The sequence below is a fragment of the Hemitrygon akajei genome, chromosome 21 (assembly GCF_048418815.1).
Source record: "Hemitrygon akajei chromosome 21, sHemAka1.3, whole genome shotgun sequence".
Taxonomy (NCBI): domain Eukaryota; kingdom Metazoa; phylum Chordata; class Chondrichthyes; order Myliobatiformes; family Dasyatidae; genus Hemitrygon; species Hemitrygon akajei.
The window spans coordinates 57,226,222-57,245,911 of NC_133144.1; the positions used below are offsets into that span (position 1 = coordinate 57,226,222).

Below are 19,690 nucleotides of genomic sequence, written 5' to 3' on the forward strand. Positions count from 1 at the left end.
TAGCACAAGTGAACAAGCAATAACAGAATGCAGAATAAAGTGTTATTGTTACTAAGAAAGTGCGGTGCAGGCAGACAATAAGGTGCAAGGCCATGATGAGGTAGATTGTGAGGTTAAGAATCTATCTTATCATTCAATAGTCTTATAATAACAGGATAGAAACTGTCCTTCAAACCTGTTGATTTTAGGCTCTTGTATTATCTGCCTGATGGAAGGGTAAGAAGAGAGAATGTCCAGGCTGGGTGAGGTCTTTGATTATGCTGGCCGCATTACCAAGGAAGCGAGAAGCATCGGCAGAGTTTACAGAGGGAGTTTGTTTCAGTGATGTGCTGAGTTGTGTCTTCAACTCTCTACAAGCTCTGCAGGTGGGGAAAAGATGTATTTTTCCCTACTTCATTTCTCCCCAAGCACAATTGTGAGTAGCACTGAAACGGAGGAGAGAGACTGGGCCAACTCATACCTGGAACATTTGGGATTTGACCTGGAGTTTCAAGTGATTTAGCAACTCTGGATCATCAAGATTCATGTTAGCCCATATCCCTAGTGAGATGGACAGGTGCCAATATGGACACTAGATTCTAAGCTTATGGCCTCTTATCCATTTCAGGGTAAACTAACAACAGGTGTTCCATACCTTGTTACTACTTGCTGAATTAATGTTTGTTACCTCATTTAACCAATGTCTCTGCAGCCCTTCTCCAATAATGAGGAAGTAGACTGCAGTAAATAGAATGTCAGTGGATTAATAGCTAAGAAAATTTTATTGCCTTTGATGATGGAAACATTTAGTTCTTGTATCATAGCCTGAAAAGAGCAGCTACTGATGCAATGGAATTTTTTACACAGTGCGGTGTGCCAACACCAAGTCATTTATCAGTAATAACGCATGACATTCTAACATGCATTTGGAAGGTGTGGTTGGAAAAGTGTAGTTATCAAGATTTCTCTTGAATGTTGAAATCAAATCTGTATCTGTCACTTCCGCTGGCAGCTCATTCCACACTCTCACTACCCTCTGAATGAAGAAGTTCCTCCTCATGTTCCCCTTCAACATTTCACCTTTCACTCTTAACCCTTGACCTCCAGTTCTAGTTGAGAAGCATCTCTTTTGGGGGTGATGACACCAAGTACTGAGGAAGAACACACAACTCTAGTAGTTGCATCAAAACAACAACAATTCCTCCCTCCTCACCCACAGATGCTGCTAGACTCGCTGAATCCCTCCTGCAGATTACTAGTTACTTCAGTCTCAAGGATGGCAAAATTGTAGTGGTCAACTGGTTAACCCAAAAACAAAGATCTTATCAACAAAAATACTGAAAATACAATTTCTATCATATTTTATGATCAAAATGCAGTGAAGTGGAATTGCAGTTTATGACTAGATTTATTTTTCAAATGGCATTGACATTAACTTATACAATTTGAGACACGGGTATTGCTGCTGTTGTTGAGTGCTGTTGAGTCATCGTTGACTTACGGCGACCGTATGGATAGTGTAGTTGTCCATAGGGTTTTCGTGGCAAGACACAGAAATAGATTACCAGGCCTTTCTTCCACGTAGATACTGTTGCTGCCCAGATTGGGAACCAGCTGGATTCAAACTCAGAACCATCTGCCTTGAAGTTCAGTGCTAATGCCACCACACCACCGACCAATTTACTGTACAAATCAGTATTTATTGTCTATATCTAAATATAGTGCAGTCACTTTGATCAAATATGATGTTCTCCTAAGATGAATTACAGTAAATATATATTAAGTTGTTAAATTAAATAAGCAGTGCAAAAACAGAAATAAAAAAGTACTGAGATAGTGTTTATGGGTTCAGAAATCAGATGGCAGGGGAAAGAAGTGTTCCTGATTGAGTGTGTGCCTCAGGGTTCTGTACCTCTTTCCTGATGGTAGTAACGAGAACGAGGCATGACCTGAGTGCTGAGGGTCCATATTGATGCCTTTTGAGGCTCGCTCCTTGAAGATGACCCGGATACTACAGAGGCTGGTACCCACCCCTCACTCCTGCCCATACCAGACAGTGATCTGTCCATAACCGCTCTGGAAAAGTTGAGGTTTCATATTGAATTACTGCAGGGTGTTTGGTAAAGGCATCTAAAGTGCTACATATAAGAGAGTGATTTTCAGAAATCCAATCCAACAGTAATGAGAAAATGATGTATGTAGAAGGGTGTGTACAGTCTAGTGGGGAAATTGGTAAAGAAGTTTCCATAAAGAAAGATAAGCTTGATCTGCTACTTACTGGAGGTCAAGGACTGGCAAAAAAAAAACTACGCAACAATCCTTGGCATTTTCCAGACATAGAACATAGAACAGAGAAATCTACAGCACATCACAGGCCCTTCAGCCCACAATGTTGTGCCGACCATGTAACCTACTCTAGAAACGGCCTAGAATTCCCCACCGCATAGCCCCCTATTTTTCTAACCTCCATGTACCTATCTAAAGAGTCTCTTAAAAGACCCTATTGTATTTGCCAGTTTAATCAATGTTGAAGATAGCTGATGGACACCAAATCATGCTGTGAAAGGGGTTCGGCTTTTATTACAATTCCATATTGCAATACGGGGCAACCTGACTTTGATAAAATGAAAGTGAGATGGATTATTAGAACGGCTCCACTTAGTTTTATTTGACAGCTGTGGTTAGCACTGACTGCTGAATTTATTTGACCTGCCAGTTTCCATAGAGTTGATCACAATGAAGAAAAATTAGGTTAAATATCAATCAGCGATTTAGGTTAAATTTCAACTAACAATACAAATAAAGAAATAATTATTACAGTGACTATACTGAAGAATTAACTATTACAATGACTGTAAGGAAAAAGTTAAATGTGATTCTTCCTCAGTATACGCTAAAATAAAATGGAAGTCAGTAAGACAAAATGGTGTTAGCTTTGAGAGGCATTGTTTTGGAGAAAGTCAAGGGAGTACAAGTCTTCAGCCATAACTGTGGAAAATGGTGAAAAACATGCTTTTCTGGGGAAGGCAAGGTCATTCTGCAGGTGCAGGTACCAAATGGATGGAAAAGTACCAGTATAGGGGTTTTGAAGGGTATGAAAAGGCGTATTCTTGGTGCAAAGGTGGGAGAGAGGGTTTTGTCCAAGATTTGGTCATGGCTGGTGACGTCCTAAAGTAGAGAAGAGTACGTTGAGATAGTCAAGTCAGAGTTAGACAGTTCTAGAGAGAGAGAGGAGAGGCTGCGTGGAAGCATTTCACAGACCTGTTTGTTAAGAGGACTTTAAGTATTATTTTGGTTTCTGTACTGCCACAATTGTAGAGATTTGTTTTTACTTCTGTATTGCATTTGTAGTAGTTCTAATAAATGTTTTCTCGTGGCCTTTTGTTTGCAAATACATATATGAATACCCTGAGCTGAACCAGAAAAATACACATAACAAAAATAATTTTTCATTACAGTGACTACACCAAAGATTTAACTATTACAATGACTTGGATCTGCTCCAGTTTGCTTACTTTCACAACAAGCCAACAGCGGACGCCATTTCATTGGCTCTTCACTCAGCCCTAGAACATCTGGACAGTGAAGATGCATACAGGATGATGCTTTTCATTGATAAAAACTGTGCATTCAACACCAACATCCCCTCAAAACTAATCAATAACATCCGAGACCTAGACCTCGCTGTGCAGCTGAATCCTTGATTTCCTCACTTGCAGACCCCAGTCAGTTTGGATTAGCAACAACATCTCCACAATCTCCCTCAGCACAGGTGCATCACAGGTGCAGGACTGTGTGCTTAGCCCCTCTGCTCTACTCGTTTTATACAGTACTTATGACTGTGAGGTTAAGTACAGCTCCAAAACTTTATTTAAGTTTGGTGATGACACCACTATTGTAGGCCGAATCAAAAGTGATGATGAATTGGCACACAGGAGGGAGATTGAAAATCTGGTTGAATGGTGCCACAACAACAACCTCTCACTCAACATTAGCAAAACCAAAGAGTTGATTATTGACTACAGGAGGAGGAAACCGGAGATCCATGGGCACCTGCTTATCAGGGAATAGGAGGTGGATAGGGTCAGTAACTTTAAATTTTTTGGTGTTATCATTTCAGAGAAGCTGTCCAGGGACCAGCACATGACTGTCTTTACAGAAAAGGTATGGTAGCACGTCTACTTCTTTAGAACTTTGTGCAGATTTGGCATGTTATCCAAAACTTGGTCAAACTTCTATAGATGTGTGGTGGAGAGTATATCGACTGTACAAACAAGCTGGAGGAACTCAGCAGGTCGGGCAGCATCCATTGAAATTAGCTCATTTCATTGGATGCTGCCCGACCTGCTGAGTTCCTCCAGCTTGGTTGTAAGTGTTGATTTGACCACAGCATCTGCAGTGTACTTTGTGTTTAGTATATTGACTGGTTGCATCACGGCCTGATGAAGGAACACTAATGCCCATGAATGGAAAATCCTACAAAATTTCATACATATGGTTCAGATCATCAGAGGTAAAGTCCTCACCACCACTGAGCACATCTACAAGGAGCGCTGCCACAAAAAGCAGCCTCCATCATTGAGGACCCCCACCATCCAGGCCACGTTCTCTTCCCACTGCTGCCATCTGGAAGCAGGTACAGCAGCCTTAGGTCCTACACCACCAGCTTCTGGAACAAGTAATACCCTTCAACCATCAGGCTCCTGAACCAGTGTGGATAACTTCACTCACCTCAACGCTGAACTGATTGTGCAACCAATGGACTCACTTTCAAAGACCCTACAGCTCTTCCTAAAAAAAATATTTATCTACCTTTCTATCTAGTTATTGTCTATATGTATACAATTTAACTTCTTTTGCATATTGTTTGGTTGTCTGTTTTTGTATATGATTTTGAATTGATTCTCTTGTGTTTCTTAGCACTTACTGTGAAATGCCCACAAGGATTTGCGAATCTTAGGGTTGTATATGGTGGCATATATGTTCTTTGAGAATAAATTTACTTTGAACTATAAAGTAACTATTATAGTGACTATACTGGATGGTTTAAAGTGGTAAATACATTTCATGAAGAAATATGAGCCTGATGACTGTAGTCTAGGTACCTTTTCATCAAGGGGGTCACGATGCCTCTACCTTAATACTTGATACTGGTTTCATGTGAAGCAATACTGGTGTCTTCAGTTGACATCTGACCAACCCAAGACCTTTTCAATGCTTGTAGTCAGTGCATGGATGATTATTCTTCCAGTCTCTGTTGCCATCTTTCATTGGGTGATTTACCAAGAATTGTTTGCAAGGGGCACTGGTCGTTTTCTCAGTGAGAACAAGACCAGAATCAGAATCAGATAGGGTTTATTATCACTGGCATATGTCAAGAAATTAGTTGCTTTGCTGTAGCAGTACAGCAAATTTTAATACATAAAACAATTCTATAAGTTACATTAAGGGGTAATTACAAAATAAGTAAAATAGTGAAGTAGTATTCATGGGTTCATAGACCATTAAGAAATATGATAGCACAGAGGAAGAAGATGTTCCTAGAACATCAAATGTGTGTCTTCAGACTCCTATACCTCTTTCCTAATGGTGGTAATGAGCAAAGGACATGTCCTAGACGGTGAGGATCCTTAATAATGGATGTCGCCTTCTTGAAGCATTGCCTTTTGAAGGAGGCTAGTACCCATGATGGAGCTGGCTGAGGTTACAACTCTCCGCAACTTTTTCTGATCCTGTGCATTGGAACCCCCATACCAGATGGAGGTGCAACCAGTCAGAATGCTGTCCTTTAGGAATTTGCTAGAGACTTTAGTGACTCACATTAGGGCAATGAGTAAATAACATAAGGCGAGGTGAAAAGCTGGTTCACCTTCTCATTTTGAGAAAGTCTTGACACAGAAGTATGAATCTAAGTAGCAGGAGTCAATGTGCTTCGTAACAGCCATTGTTCACGGCTTTTGGACTGTATTTTAACCAGGCTGGTTTAATACAGAAAATGTTAGCAATACTCAGCAGGGCAGGCAGCATCCGTGGAAGGAGAAAGAATTAAAGTTTTGGGCCTGGCTCCCTTCACGGAACTGTTCAATCTGATTAGCATGTCTCTTTCCTGGCCAGCTTGGAGTTTCTGTTTTTGTTTCAGATTTCCAGCATCTGAATTTTTAAAAATTTCATTTGTGGTTTGTGCTGGTTGTCTATTGTTTCTGACTATGATATTTGTCTGTGCAACTCACAGAGAAAAACCTGTGTGGGAGGAGTTTTATAGTGGAAGAGTTTTATAGTGATCCATTGGGGCAGTTCCACTCTCTTGGCCTCAAAACTCTTGGTCCAATGATATGAAAAATCATCACATTTGGAGACTTCTTTGGCTACAGTGGATAGCCATGACATCTCCTGTGCCTCGTCACGAAGCGTTGCAGCACCACAATCTTGGCTGTTGGATCTTGTAGTTGATCTCATCCACCCAGTCTGCTGGAACTGATTTTGCACATTGGAGTAGGCATATCCCTATCTCATTGGGGTTGGAGGCTTCTGGCAGGCCTCAATTAGTTTTGTATCAAGATACTGATCAATGGCATTTCTCATTTAACAGTTATCTCACAGTACTTGTGTATACGTCAACAAACTTGACTTGAAACTGTGAGGTGCGACATAACGTTCAAAAGGTGTGGTGAACTACATATACCTGTCTGGACACGCCCCCTGATGACTGCTCCTGTGGCTCCTCCCACAGACCCCTGTATAAAGGTGATGGAGGTCTGAGCCCGGCCTCTCAGTCTCCAGGATGTAGTATGGTGGTCACTCACTGCTCGTTCCTTCTTCCAGTCAATAAAAGCCGATATCTCGCTTTTACGTCTCAGAGTGAGTTATTGATGGTGCATCAATCAAAAGGCAAGCTGGATTAAAACATCACACAATACTCAACTGTGCAATTAAAGTGTTCACCCTCCAGCCCTATTTCTTGCCCTGACATTTCACCATGACTGACCTGTAACGTTCAAGGAGCAAGCAGCTCTCCCAATGCCTCAGTTCTTTCCCACCACCCCGCCCTATCAATTGCATATGGCAGGGAGATTGATAATCTTTCTGAATGGTGCTACACAAAAACCTCTCACTCAATATCATCAAAACCAAAAAGCTGATTATTGACTACAGGAGGAAGAAACCAGAGGTCCACGAGCCTGGGATCAGATGTGGAGAGGGTCAGTAATTTTAAATTCCGCAGTGTTACTATTTCAAAGGATCTGTCCTGGGCCCAGCATGTAACTGTCATCACAAAGGAGGCAAGACAGCATCTCTGCTTTCTTAGAAGTTTTCACAAATGTGGCAGGTCATCTGAAACTTTGATAAACTTCTACAGATGCACACGGACAGTATACTGACTGGTTGCATCACAGCCTGGTACGGACACACCGATTCCCAAGAACAGGAAAGTCTACAAAAAGCAGTTGACGCAGTCCAATCCTTCACAGGAAAATCCCTCCCCGCCGCTGAGGACATTTAAAAGTAACACTGCCACGAGAAAGCAGCATCTATCATCAAGCACTCACACTGTCCAGGCTATGCTCTCTTCTTGCTGCTGCCATCGTGAAGGAGGTACAGAAGCCTTGGGCACCACACCACCAAATTCAGTAACAGATATTACTCTTCGACCATCTGACTCCTGAACCAGCATCGATAGCTTCACTCACCTCAAATCTGACCTAATTCCATGACCTGTGAACTCACTTTCCTGGACTCTACAACTCATGTTCTCAATATTATTTATAACTTATTTATTTTTGATTGTGTGGATAGTCAGAGGCTTTCTCCTAGGGCTGAAATGGCTAACACGAGAGGGCACAGTTTTAAGATGCTTGGAAGCAGGTACAGAGGAGATGGCAGGGTAAGTTTTTTTTAATGCAGAGGGTGGTGAATCCGTGGAATTGGCTGCCGATGACTGTGGTGGTGGTGGATACGATAGGGTCTTTTAAGAGACTCCTGGATAGGTACATGGAGCTTAGAAAAATAGAGGGCTAAGGGTAACCCTAGGTAATTGCTAAAGTAAGTACATGTTTCAGCACAGCATTGTGGGCTGAAGGCCCTGTATTGTGCTATAGGTTTTCTATGTTTCCATTATTTTTTACACCTGCACAATTAATGTTCCTTTGCACATTGGTTGTTTGTCCGTCTCGGTTTGTGTGTAGCTTTTCATTGATTCTATTGTATTTCTTTGCATCTACTGAGAATGCCCGTAAGAAAAGGAATCTCAGTACAGATATTATGACGGACAGCATACGTACTTTGATAATACATTTACTTTGAACTTTGAATCTTTAGCATTGTAATCTGGCTGTATTGAAAAATGAGCTTTCCATTTCAAAGCTGGATGCAACCAAGTGTCAAACCCAGTGACTGAAGTGACCCTGAGCTTTATGGTAAAGTGTAAGAGAATGAATTCAAAATAAATGTTATTCTCAAACTCCAGTATTTCGTGAGACTCTTGTTCTGTATATCCAAAGCCCCTTCAAATATTATTAATATATTTATCCCAAGCTTGGCATTGCTTTAAGCTTCCACACACTGGATTGGCAATGTGTGTTTGAAACAAGTGGGAAAAAATGTTTTTTTCCAGCAACTTTTTCTGTTCTGACAGCTTATTTTCCTTCATATGACAAGCCTTTCAATCCTGGGATCGTTTTCTTGAAACTCCCTTGAACCCTCTCCAATGTCAGCACATTCTTTCTTAGATAAGAGGCCCAAAACCGCTCACAATGCTCCAGTGAGGCCTCACCAGCGCTTTGTAAAGCCTCAACGTTACATCCTTGCTTTTATATTCTAGTCACCTGGCAATGAATGTTGACATCGAATTTGCCTTCAACCTGCAAATTAACCTTTAGGGAATCCTGCACAAGGACTCCCAAATCAGGCAACGTCTGTAGAAGGGAAAAGGCTGTTTCTCATATAGACGCTGCCTGACCCACAGGGTCCGGCTCCCTTGTGTCCCCAACTACTTTCCTGAAAAGCCCCAGCAGAGAGCCTTTTGGGCTATTGGCTGGAAAGGTATGGGGTTCAGCCAATGAAGACCCAGATCTGTAAGTCATGACAACTGAGTATGTCACAGGCGCAAACATCCCATGCTTGCAATGTCACCCGGTTAGTTTTTGTGACGCGACCGCGTTACAGAAATAAACTCGCAGTACCGAGCTGGGTAACTCATACCGTTAAAACGGTGCAGTGTGCGTTGTACAGACGGGCTGGACGGAAGGAAGAGAGGAGATAGCGGCGCAAAGAGGAACCTGACGGACGGTAACCTTGTTCAGGAATTCCGAAGAGCGGCGACCGACTTCTAACACCTTCGAACGCGTCCAGGAGCCGCGAGTGGCAGCAGTCAGAAGCGGAGAAGATGTCGCAGCCGGAGAACTTGGCAGCTGTGCTTTATGGGCCATGCGATTTAAAATTGGTAATCTATTGATAACGGGCCAGAAACGTCAATTCTCTCACGGTTTCCAGTTTGTGTCCGAGCTGATGAGCATTTCCGGCATTTCTTGCTGTCAGATTTTCAGCCCCTACAACAATTAGTCACATTATAGAAACATACAGCACAATACAGGCTTTTCGCCCCACAAAGCTGTGCCGAACATGTCCCTACCTTAGAACTACCTAGGCTTTACCCATAGCCCTCTATTTTTCTAAGCTCCATGTATCCATCTAGGAGTCTCTTAAAAGACCCTATGGTTTCTGCCGCCGGCAGCCCATTCCACACACTCACCACCCTCTGCATAAAAACATCTCCTCTGTACCTACTTCCAAGTACCTTAAAACTGTGCCCTGCCGTGCTAGTGATTTCATCCCTCAGGGAAAGCCTATCCACAGGATCAATGCCTCTCATTATCTTGTACACCTTCTGTCAGGTCACCCCTCATCCAGGTCTCTCCAAGGAGAAAAGGGTGAGTTCACTCAACCTATTCTCACAAGGCATGCTCCCCAATCCAGGCGACATCCTTGTAAATCTCCTCTGCACCCTTTCTATGGCTTCCACATCCCTCCTGTAGTGAGGCGACCAGAACTGAGCACAGTACTCCAAGTGGGGTCTGACCAGGGTCCTATATAACTGCAACATTACCTCTTGGTTCTTAAACTCAATCCCATGATTGATTGACCTTGCCTCTCATTGTGATCATAGTGGATATAATATAACCTGACTTTGCAATTGTGTATAACATGCTGGCACAATAGTCTTAAGTGATATGGATCCATTATGACATCATACTCAGTGCCCAATTTATTAGGCCCCTTCTGTACCTAAAGAGTGGTCACTAGCTGTATGTTCGTGGTTTCCTACTCCTGTAGCTTATCCACTTCAAGGTTCCACATGTTGTGCCCTCAGAGATGCTGTTATCCCCTGACCTCTCTTAATAACAAGTCACAGACCTATCGCTTACTTTTTTTTTGGGGGGGGGGATTGTTTCTTTGCAGCATTCTCTGTAAACTCTAGACACCGTGTGCGTGAAAATTCCGGGGATCAGCAGTTTCTGACATACTGCAATTCAGCAATCAGTCCACAGTCAAAGTCACTTCGATCACATTTCATCCCATTCTGATGTTTGGTCTGAACTACAGTTGAACCTCTTGTTGAACAAGTCTGCACGTGGTTTATGCATTGACTTGCTGCCATGGCGATTGGCTGATTAGATATTTGAATTAATGAGCAGGTGTACCTAATAAAGTGGCCACAGAGTGTGGACTGACGTTGCAAATCATGTAGTTACATTGCAAACATGTAAAAACATCCCAGCACAATAGTCTTAAATTCTATGGATTCTTTGTGACATTATATAAGACATCCTGTTAGAACTGAGATGAGGGTGAATTACTTTAGCCAGAGGGTAGTGAACCAGTGGAATTCGTTGCAATAGACAGCTTTGAAGGCCAAGTCATTGGAATACAGTATTTAAAATGGAGGGTGATAAATCCTTGGCTATTAAGGGTGTCAAAGGTTATGGGGAGATGTTAAGAGAATGGGGTAAAGAAGGGTTAATGAATCATCCATGATGGAGCAGCCTCGACGGGCCTCCTCCTATGTATTATGGTCTTATTATTGTATAATCAAATAGTCAGCATGGGCATTATGTAATGTTGTAAAATATTCATGGTAGACACTTTATGGTAGATAAGTTTCTTGCAGAAGTATAGCAGAGATTAACTAGAATGTTTCTGAAAGAAAGGGGTTCTATTGAGGTGATAGGGAATGGGAACGGACACTAAAGAGGAGCTGAGATCAGCCAACATCACGTTGAATGTAGGACAGGCTTGGGGGTCTGGTGACATACTCCTGCACATAATTCCTTGCCTTCTTGAGAGATTGGAGATATTAGGTTTGTTTGCCTTAAAGCTGAGAAAATCAGGAAGAAATGTGATGGGGGGTATTTGAAATTGGGCAGAACAAACAGAAACTTTTTCCACCCACTGAAAGATGAACAAACAGCTGGGGTACAATATACAGTTTAGGTCATCAGACCAGAGGATGAATGTGATAGCTCTAGAAAGGGCATAGAGGACATTAACCATATAACCATATAACAATTATAGCACAGAAACAGGTCATCTCAGCCCTTCCAGTCTGTGCCGAATGCTTACTCTCACCTAGTCCCACCTACCTGCACTCAGCCCATAACACTCCATTCCTTTCCTGTCCATATACCTATCCAATTCTTTTGTAAATGACAAAATCGAACCTGCCTCTACTACTTCTACTGGAACTTTACTATCTTCTTTTTCTTCCTTCTCCCCTACATCTTCAGTCTGAGCGCTTGCCTTCTCTATCACCTGTCTATCCTCCCTCACACACTGTCTACAAGCTTTCTCTATTTGTGAACTAACCTCCTCTCTCCTAGACTCTTCAATTTGATTCCCACCCCCCCAACCATTCTAGTTTAAAGTCTCCCCAGTATAACCATATAACAATTACAGCACGGAGGGCCTGTAATGTGCTGTACTATTCTATTCTATGAAACAGGCCATCTCAGCCCTTCTAGTCCATGCCGAGTGCTTACTCTCACCTAGTCCCACTGACCCGCACTCAGCCCATAACCCTCCATTCTTTTCCTGTCCATATACCTATCCAATTTTACTTTAAATGACAATACTGAACCTGCCTCTACCACTTCTACTGGAAGCTCGTTCCACACACCTACCACTCTCTGAGTAAAGAAATTCCCCCTCATGTTACCCTTAAACTTTTGCTCCCTAACTCTCAACTCATGTCCTCTTGTTTGAATCTCCCCTACTCTCAATGGAAAAAGCCTATCCACGTCAACTTTATAACATTCACCAGAATGTTTCCTGAGATGAAGCACTTCAGTTAGGAGGACAGATTGGATAATTTAACAATGAATGGTTGATGCTGTAGCATAACCATTAAAAGGAGCACAGACATCAGCTATGTTTAGGACAGGAGAATAGACAAAATGCAGAGGGACTGAAGCAAGGAAACTCTCAGGTGATCAGCTAACCTCAGTATAAAAAGGACAAAGCTCCATTTATAAATTGAGACTGAAATGTTTACTTTGGAGTGATGATCTGATCTGTAGTCAAGTGGGTGGCATAATAATTAGTGACAAAGTATAATGTAATAAGACCATAAGACATAGAAGCAGAATTAGGCCACTCAACCCATTGAATTTGCTCAGCTATTCCATCATGGCTGATTTATTATCCCTCTTAACCCCATTCTCCTGCCTTCGCTCCATAAACGTTGACATCCTTACAAATCTAGAAACTATCAACTTCTGCTTTAAATATAACCAATGACTGTCTTTGGCAATGAATTCCATAGATTCACCACACTCTGGTTAAAGAAATTACTCCTCATCTTTGTTCTAAAGGGACACCTTATGTTCTGAGGCTGTGCCCTCAGGTCCAGACTCCCCTGTAATAGGAAACATACTCTTAACATCCACTTTATCCAGGCCTTTCAATATTTGGTAGCTTTCAATGAGATCCCTCCTCATTCTTTTAAACTCCAGCGGGTACATGTGGGACAGCTGGTGGTTGTGAATTAGGGTTGCAATTTCTGGTATCAACTGCAAACAAGTTCTTCAAAGGGAGCCTGCAGGTTGCAAATCAGAAAAGCAGCTTGAGTGGGAGCTCTGTTGCTGCATTTTAATTTCTGCTGCTTGGCTGGTGGGTGTATCACAGAAGGTAATGGCTGCCCTGTTCGTGAGCTGGTGATGTTAACCGTTATGAACCCTGACAGCTACTCTGTACCTCAGAGCTCCTTCAGGGTGGGACATAGCAACGGTCAGTTGTTTTGTACATCAGTCCTCTGCAGTGTTACATTTCACATGGAAACATACACTCAGTGGCCACTTTATTAGGTAGAACTGCTCGTTAATGCAACTATCTAAACAGCCAATCATGTGGCGGCAACTCAATGCATTAAGGCATGCAGACGTGGTCAAGAGGTTCAGTTGTTGTTCAGACCAAACATCAGAATGGGAAAGAAATATAAAGTCAGTGACTTTGACTGTGGAATGATTGCTGGTGCCAGATGGGTGGTTTGAATATCTCAGGAAATGCTGAGCTCCTGGGATTTTGACACACAACAGTCCCTAGAGTTTACAGAGAATGGTGCAAAAAATTTTTTTTAAATCCAGTGAGTGGCAGTTCTGTGGGTGAAAATGCCCAGTTAATGGGAGAAGTCAGAGGAGAATAACCAGACTGGTTCAAGCCGAGAGGGACACAAAAAACCAGGTGGTACAATGCGCGCAGAAGAGCATCTCTGAATGCACAACATGTCGAATCTTGAAGTGGATGGGCAACAGTAGCAGAAGATCATGAACATGCTCTTAGTGGCAACATTATTAGGTACAAGAGGTACCTAATAAAATGGCCACTGAGTGTAGTTTTTATTGTCTGAGTGCTCCTTCTGCATATATTCACTGCAGTCTGCAGACATATTGTTTTTGATAGGCTTTATCAAGTGTCTTGATTTTCTTTTTTTTTCTTTAATTTTTTTTATTGAAGTTCATCATCAAACATTTCCATAAGATGTATTTCAGACATTGTACATATATATCATATAATCATATATATCACAAATCTCCACAAAGTATTTATCTGAGGTATACACTTATAGAAAAGAGTGGAAAGAAAAAACAAGCAAAAGGAAAGAACTATGTACAAGTAGGGAGTGATCTTTTTTTTTATAACAGATTCATTGATTTGTGAGAATAAAATCAGGCCTTTGAGGCATTACGTAGTTAAACCATTTTTCCCAGTATGAATCAAATTGTTCCAGCTTATGATTAACAGATGCTGTTATCTTCTCCATTTTGTAAATGTCCATTGTAATTTCCATCTATGCATTTAAAGTTGGGCTCTCCTGTGATAACCATTTCCTAGTAAGAGTCTTTTTACCAGCCACCAACAGTATATTCATTAAATATTTATCTCTTTTCAACCATTCTTGAGGTATATACCCAAAATATATGGCCTTACTCTCCAAGGGTATTTCACATTTAAAGATGTCTTGTAAGGCATTGTGTATCCCCCTCCAATAGTTTTTGATAACAGGGCAGTCCCAAAAAATATGATAACAATTTGCATTTTGATTTCCACAATTTCTCCAGCAAACAGGGAGGTTACTATCATAATGGGATTTCTGAGAGGGTGTAATAAAATATCTTATCAAGTTTTTCCATCCAAACTCCCTCCATTTCTGTGAACTGGTACACTTCCATTGATACCTCCATATTGTTGTCCATTCTTCCTCAGATATAATTATCCCTCCTTCCTTCTCCCATTTTGTTTTAATGTATGAAGTCCAATGTGTTTTAAGATTTGACAACCCCTTATACATGCTTGAAATGATTCTACTACCATTATCTGAATTATATGCTTTTCTAAAAAGCTCTATCAAGCATTTATTTGCCTTGGTTACATTTTTAAGCATCTTATTAACATATTGTCGCATCTGTAAATACCGATAAAAATCTTGTTTTTCTAATAAGTGTTTCTCTTTAAGCATTTCAAAACTGAATAGTGTTCCTTCTTTCATTATGTTGCAAAGAACTGTTATTCCTTTAGCTGTCCAGTCCTTAAATCTAGCATCCAATTTATTTGGTATAAAATCTGAGTCACATGCACACCATTTAAGAATTACAATATCTCCCTCTAGATTATATTCTTTTATAGTAGTTTTCCATATTTTAAGAGTCAATTTCACCCATGGGTTATCAGTAGTATTTATGTACCTTTGCAGGTTGTTATCAGCCAAAATTGCTTGTAGGGGGATGGGATTTTCTAATGACTTTAATGTCATGGCTTTAAATCAGGGCCTGATTTTAAGTTTATTATTGCCTCCAGAGTACCAGGCACAAAATTATCTTTTGATGTTATTATGAACTCTGCTTATAGATAATGCTAGTGGGGTGTTGAGAGTGAATTCCATTAATTTACAGAACAAGATAAATTTTAATGGATGTTAGCTTTATTGATGTACATGTTTTGAATGATGTAAATCATAGACACAAGAGATTCTGCAGATGCTGGAAATCTTGAGCAACACCCATAAAATGCTGGAGGAACTCAGCAAGTCAGGCAGCACCTATGGTGGGAAATAAACAGTCATATTTGTGTCTGTCTTTGGTCTCCTCTATTGCCATATGAGGCTAAATGCAGGTTGGAGGAGCAACACCTCATAATCTGCCTGGGTATATCCTCCAACCTGATGGGATGTTGGACATCAATTTCTCTAACAACTCCCCTTTTGCACCCTTCCTTTTGTTATCCCCATTCTGGTGGTTTTCTCACCTGTTCTCCCCTGTCCTCATGACCTGCCTATCACCTCTTCCCTCCTTCACTGCATTGTCCTATCAGATTCCTTCTTCCTCAGCTCTCAGCTACTCACATCATTCCCTCCCCACTCACCTAGTTTCACCTATCATCTGCCATATTGTACCCTGGTACCATCAATCTTCCCCCCACCGTCTTATTGTGGCTTCTTGTCCCTTCCTCAGCCTGAAATATCAGCTATTGTATAGATGCTGCCTGAGCTGCTGAGTTCTTCCAGCATTTTGTGCGTATTGCTCCGAATGGTGTAAGCCTGTTCGATGGGTGTGAGTTTGCTCCATTAGTGTAATGGTGACCTACATCGATGCAGAAATTGCCTGGTATCTTTTTTTTTATTGTTGGGAGCAAAATCGGTGTTTGTTTCTATTCCAAGGCTAAGAATTTGCTTTTAAAAGTATTTGTTTTCTCTCATTAGGAAAAACGTCCAGTCCCGGAACCTTGCCATGGTGGTAAGCATGCTCTTAGGAAATATTCTGAATAAAACCTTCCTCTATTCTTTCAGAATTATTTATGAACCTGTTGCTAGCACTGCAGCATGCCATAGAAGTCTTCTGAGTCAGAGATATACTGTACTGACACAGGCCCTTTGGTCTGTTGCCACCTAAGATGCTCCATCTCAGCTGGTTCCATTTGCCTGTGTTTGGTGTGTATGTTCAACAAAAAATGTAATTTTATTATAAGATAGTAAAGAGTACAGACTAGGTTTCAGGCTCTGAGTCTTTCATCTTTCACTATTGTCCTGTCTGGAAAACTGAAGGAGAAATGTTCAGTAGTTATAGCACGGTTAAGAGTGGGGTAGATGTTTCTTGGTTTCAACACTCCAACCTAAAAGTCATGAAACAGTTAAGAGTGGAATGGAAACAGCCAAGGCTCTGCAGATTTTGGAAATCTACCGAAAAATACGGGAGGAACTCAGCAGGTCAGGCAGCATCAATGGCAAGGAATAAATAGTCAACATTTCATACTGAAACGCTTCAACAGGACTGGAAAGGAAACCTTAATCTGAAGGTGGGGGGGAGGGGTACAAGCTGACTGGTGATAGTTAAAAGCAGGTGAGGGGGAAGCTGGGTAGATGGGAGAAGGGCAAGGAATTAAGAAGTTGAGAGGTGATAAGTGGAAGTGGTAAAGGGCTGAAGAAGAAGGAATCTGATAGGAGATGACAGTAGACCATGGGGAAAAAGAAAAGGAGGTGGAGCACCAGAGGGAGGAGATAGCCAGGTGTGGAGAAGAGAAGGAGTAAGAGGAGAGCAAGAACAAGAATGGGGAATGTAAAACAAGAGTGCAGGGAGAAATTACTAGAAGTTGGAGAAATTGATGCTCATGCTGTCAGTTGGAGGGTATCTAGATGGAATATGAGGTGTTGGAAGGAGAATAAAAGAGTAGGATAGCTGCTCTATTAGAGCTGAGCATAGATATTTCCGCGCACCAACTTCGAATTTTAAAAACTTTCCATGGACCTTGTTCAGGAAATTCAAAGCATTATGAGAGTCAGATTTCATCTCTATTTACGATTTTGAGAAATCAAATAATTTTTCTCAATATGTTTTTGAATTTACCTGGAAGAAAAATGAGATTCATTTCAAAATTTGCATTTAATTCTGCAATCTCTGTAAATGAGTGTATGAAACCCTCCAAGTAAATTATAGAGTTGTATTTATAATGGTAGCAAATTTAATTTTAATTTTAATTATATTCACAGGCTTTTATTTATAATTATATCAGACTTTTTCTTGGGCCTGGTTTCTCTCTCTCAGCTCTTCCTAGTACATGTTCTCAAAAATGCACCTCTTTGGCACCTTTGCTGAATTAGGGACCTGTGTGGCAGATGTTTAAAGTAAATGTATTACCAAAGTACATATATGTCACCATATACAACCCTGAGATTGATTTTATTATGGGCATAGTCAGTAAATCCAAGAACCATAATGGAATCAATGAAAGATAGCACCCAACAGGGTGGACAGACAACCAGTGTGCAAAATCCAACAAGCTGTAACTACAAAAGAGAGAAAAAAATAAGCAATAAATATTGAAAACTTGAAATGATGAGTCCTTGAAAGCGAGTCCATAGGTTGTGGAATCAGTTTGGTGGTGGAGCAAGTGAAATTGAATTAAGTTATCTTCTCTAGTTCAAGAGCCTGATGGTCGAGGGGTAATAACTGTTCTCAAACCTAATGGTGTGGGTCCAGAGGCTACTGCATTTTCTCCCTGGTGGCAGCAGCGAGAAGAGAGCATGACCTGGGTGATGGGGGTTCTTGATGATGGATGTTGTTTTCCTGTGATAGCACTTGATGTAGATGGCCTTAATGGAGGAGAGGGCTTTACCCGTGATGGACTGGGCCACATCCACTATGTTTGGAGTTAAGCAAGGAAGAAGTGCAACCATGTCTAATTAACAACTTTACACCATCTATCCTTTTATGATCAAAAAGGCTTCCTTTCAGCACTGATATTTATCAACCCATTTGCGCTTAAACATGATTAATAAGAACCATACAAACTCTCTGAACAAAGAATAAATTTGAAATCTAAAGTTAAACATAAATGTACTACTTTTATTAAACTGTACATTCTTAATGGAACAATACAGCACAAAGTAGGCCCTTCGGCCCACGACATTGTGCCAACTTTTTAATCTCCTCCAAGATCAACTCATCCTTCACTCCCACATAGTCCTCCATTTTCTAATATCCATGTGCCAAATGGCATTCTTTAAAAAAAGCATGTGTACTTAAAAAAAGTAGCTATGTTTATACTTTCTTCTGTCATTGAATGTTTTCAGCTTTAAAATACATTTAAGTTTTTGTGTTTGGCTGCCTTTCAGAGGTTCTGCTGAAGATGCATTCAGTTGGGATCTGTGCCTCTGACATCCACTTCTGGCAACATGGCAGAATTGGAGAATTTGTTATGAAGAAGCCAATGGTTCTGGGGCATGAAGGTGCAGGGACTGTGATTAAACTAGGGTCTGGAGTACAGAATCTTAAAGTAGGTGAGTCCACAATAAAATAGAAAGAAAGGGAATGTTTATGTAATGCTTTACTTGACTTTGGAAAAGCTTCTAAGTGCAAAACAGCCAATTGAACTGCTGAGTTCCTCTAACATGTTGTGTTCCTCTTCTATAAGACTCAATCTTCTTCAGCCCTTTAGCTTTTTCACCTATCACCTCCCAGATTCTCACTTCATTCCCCACTCTTCACCTTCCTACCTTTCTCCTCACTTAGCTTCACCTCTCACCTTCTAACTTGAACTCTTTCCCCTCCCCTCACCTTCTTATTCTGGCCTCTTCCCCCTTCTTTTCCAATCCTGATGAAGGGTCTTGGCCTGAAACTTCAACTCTCTATTCTTTTCCATAGACTCTGCCTGACCTGTTGAGTTCCTTCAGTATTTTGTGTGCATTGCTCTGGATTTCCACCATCTGCAGAATCTGACAGGGTAGATGCAAGGTTGGTGATTCTTCTGGGTTGGAGAGTCTTGGACTGAGGGTCAGTCTCAGAACCATTCATGATTGAAATGAGAGGAATTTTCATCAGTGAAAGGTGATGATTCTCATCGAGCACCTCCACACCATCCACCAAAAACAGAACTTCTTGATAGTCAAACATTTAATTTCCATTCCCATTCCCGTTCTGAGATGTCTGTCCCTCAGGGTAGAGGAACTACACCTTATATTCCGTCTGGGTAGCCTCCAACCTGATGTCATGAATATTGATTTCTCCTTCCAGTAAAAAAAAATTCCCTCGCCCTCCCTCCTTCTTCTATTCCCCTCTCTGGCCTTTTACCTCTTCCCCCGGGTCCCCTCCTCCTTCCATTTCTCCTATGGCCCTCTTTTCTCTTTTAACAGATTCCTCCTTCTCCAGCCCTGCATCCACCCTGTCAAACT

The 19,690-nt window shown here is 41.3% G+C and overlaps 1 protein-coding gene and 1 long non-coding RNA gene across 2 annotated transcripts in view; one reads left to right on the plus strand and one right to left on the minus strand.

Annotated features, from left to right (window-relative positions):
• The window catches only part of LOC140714337 (uncharacterized), a 122,736-nt gene that overhangs the window by 19,177 nt on the left and 83,869 nt on the right, over nt 1–19,690 (minus strand). The window lies entirely within an intron of this gene.
• Nucleotides 9,122–19,690, plus strand: part of LOC140714334 (sorbitol dehydrogenase-like) — a 45,961-nt gene continuing 35,392 nt past the window's right edge. The window contains exons 1-3 of the mRNA XM_073025497.1: nt 9,122–9,418; nt 16,226–16,259; nt 18,635–18,799. Coding sequence (XP_072881598.1) covers nt 9,362–9,418; nt 16,226–16,259; nt 18,635–18,799 — 256 coding nt within the window. The 5' untranslated portion in view covers nt 9,122–9,361. The remainder of the gene's footprint in view (nt 9,419–16,225; nt 16,260–18,634; nt 18,800–19,690) is intronic.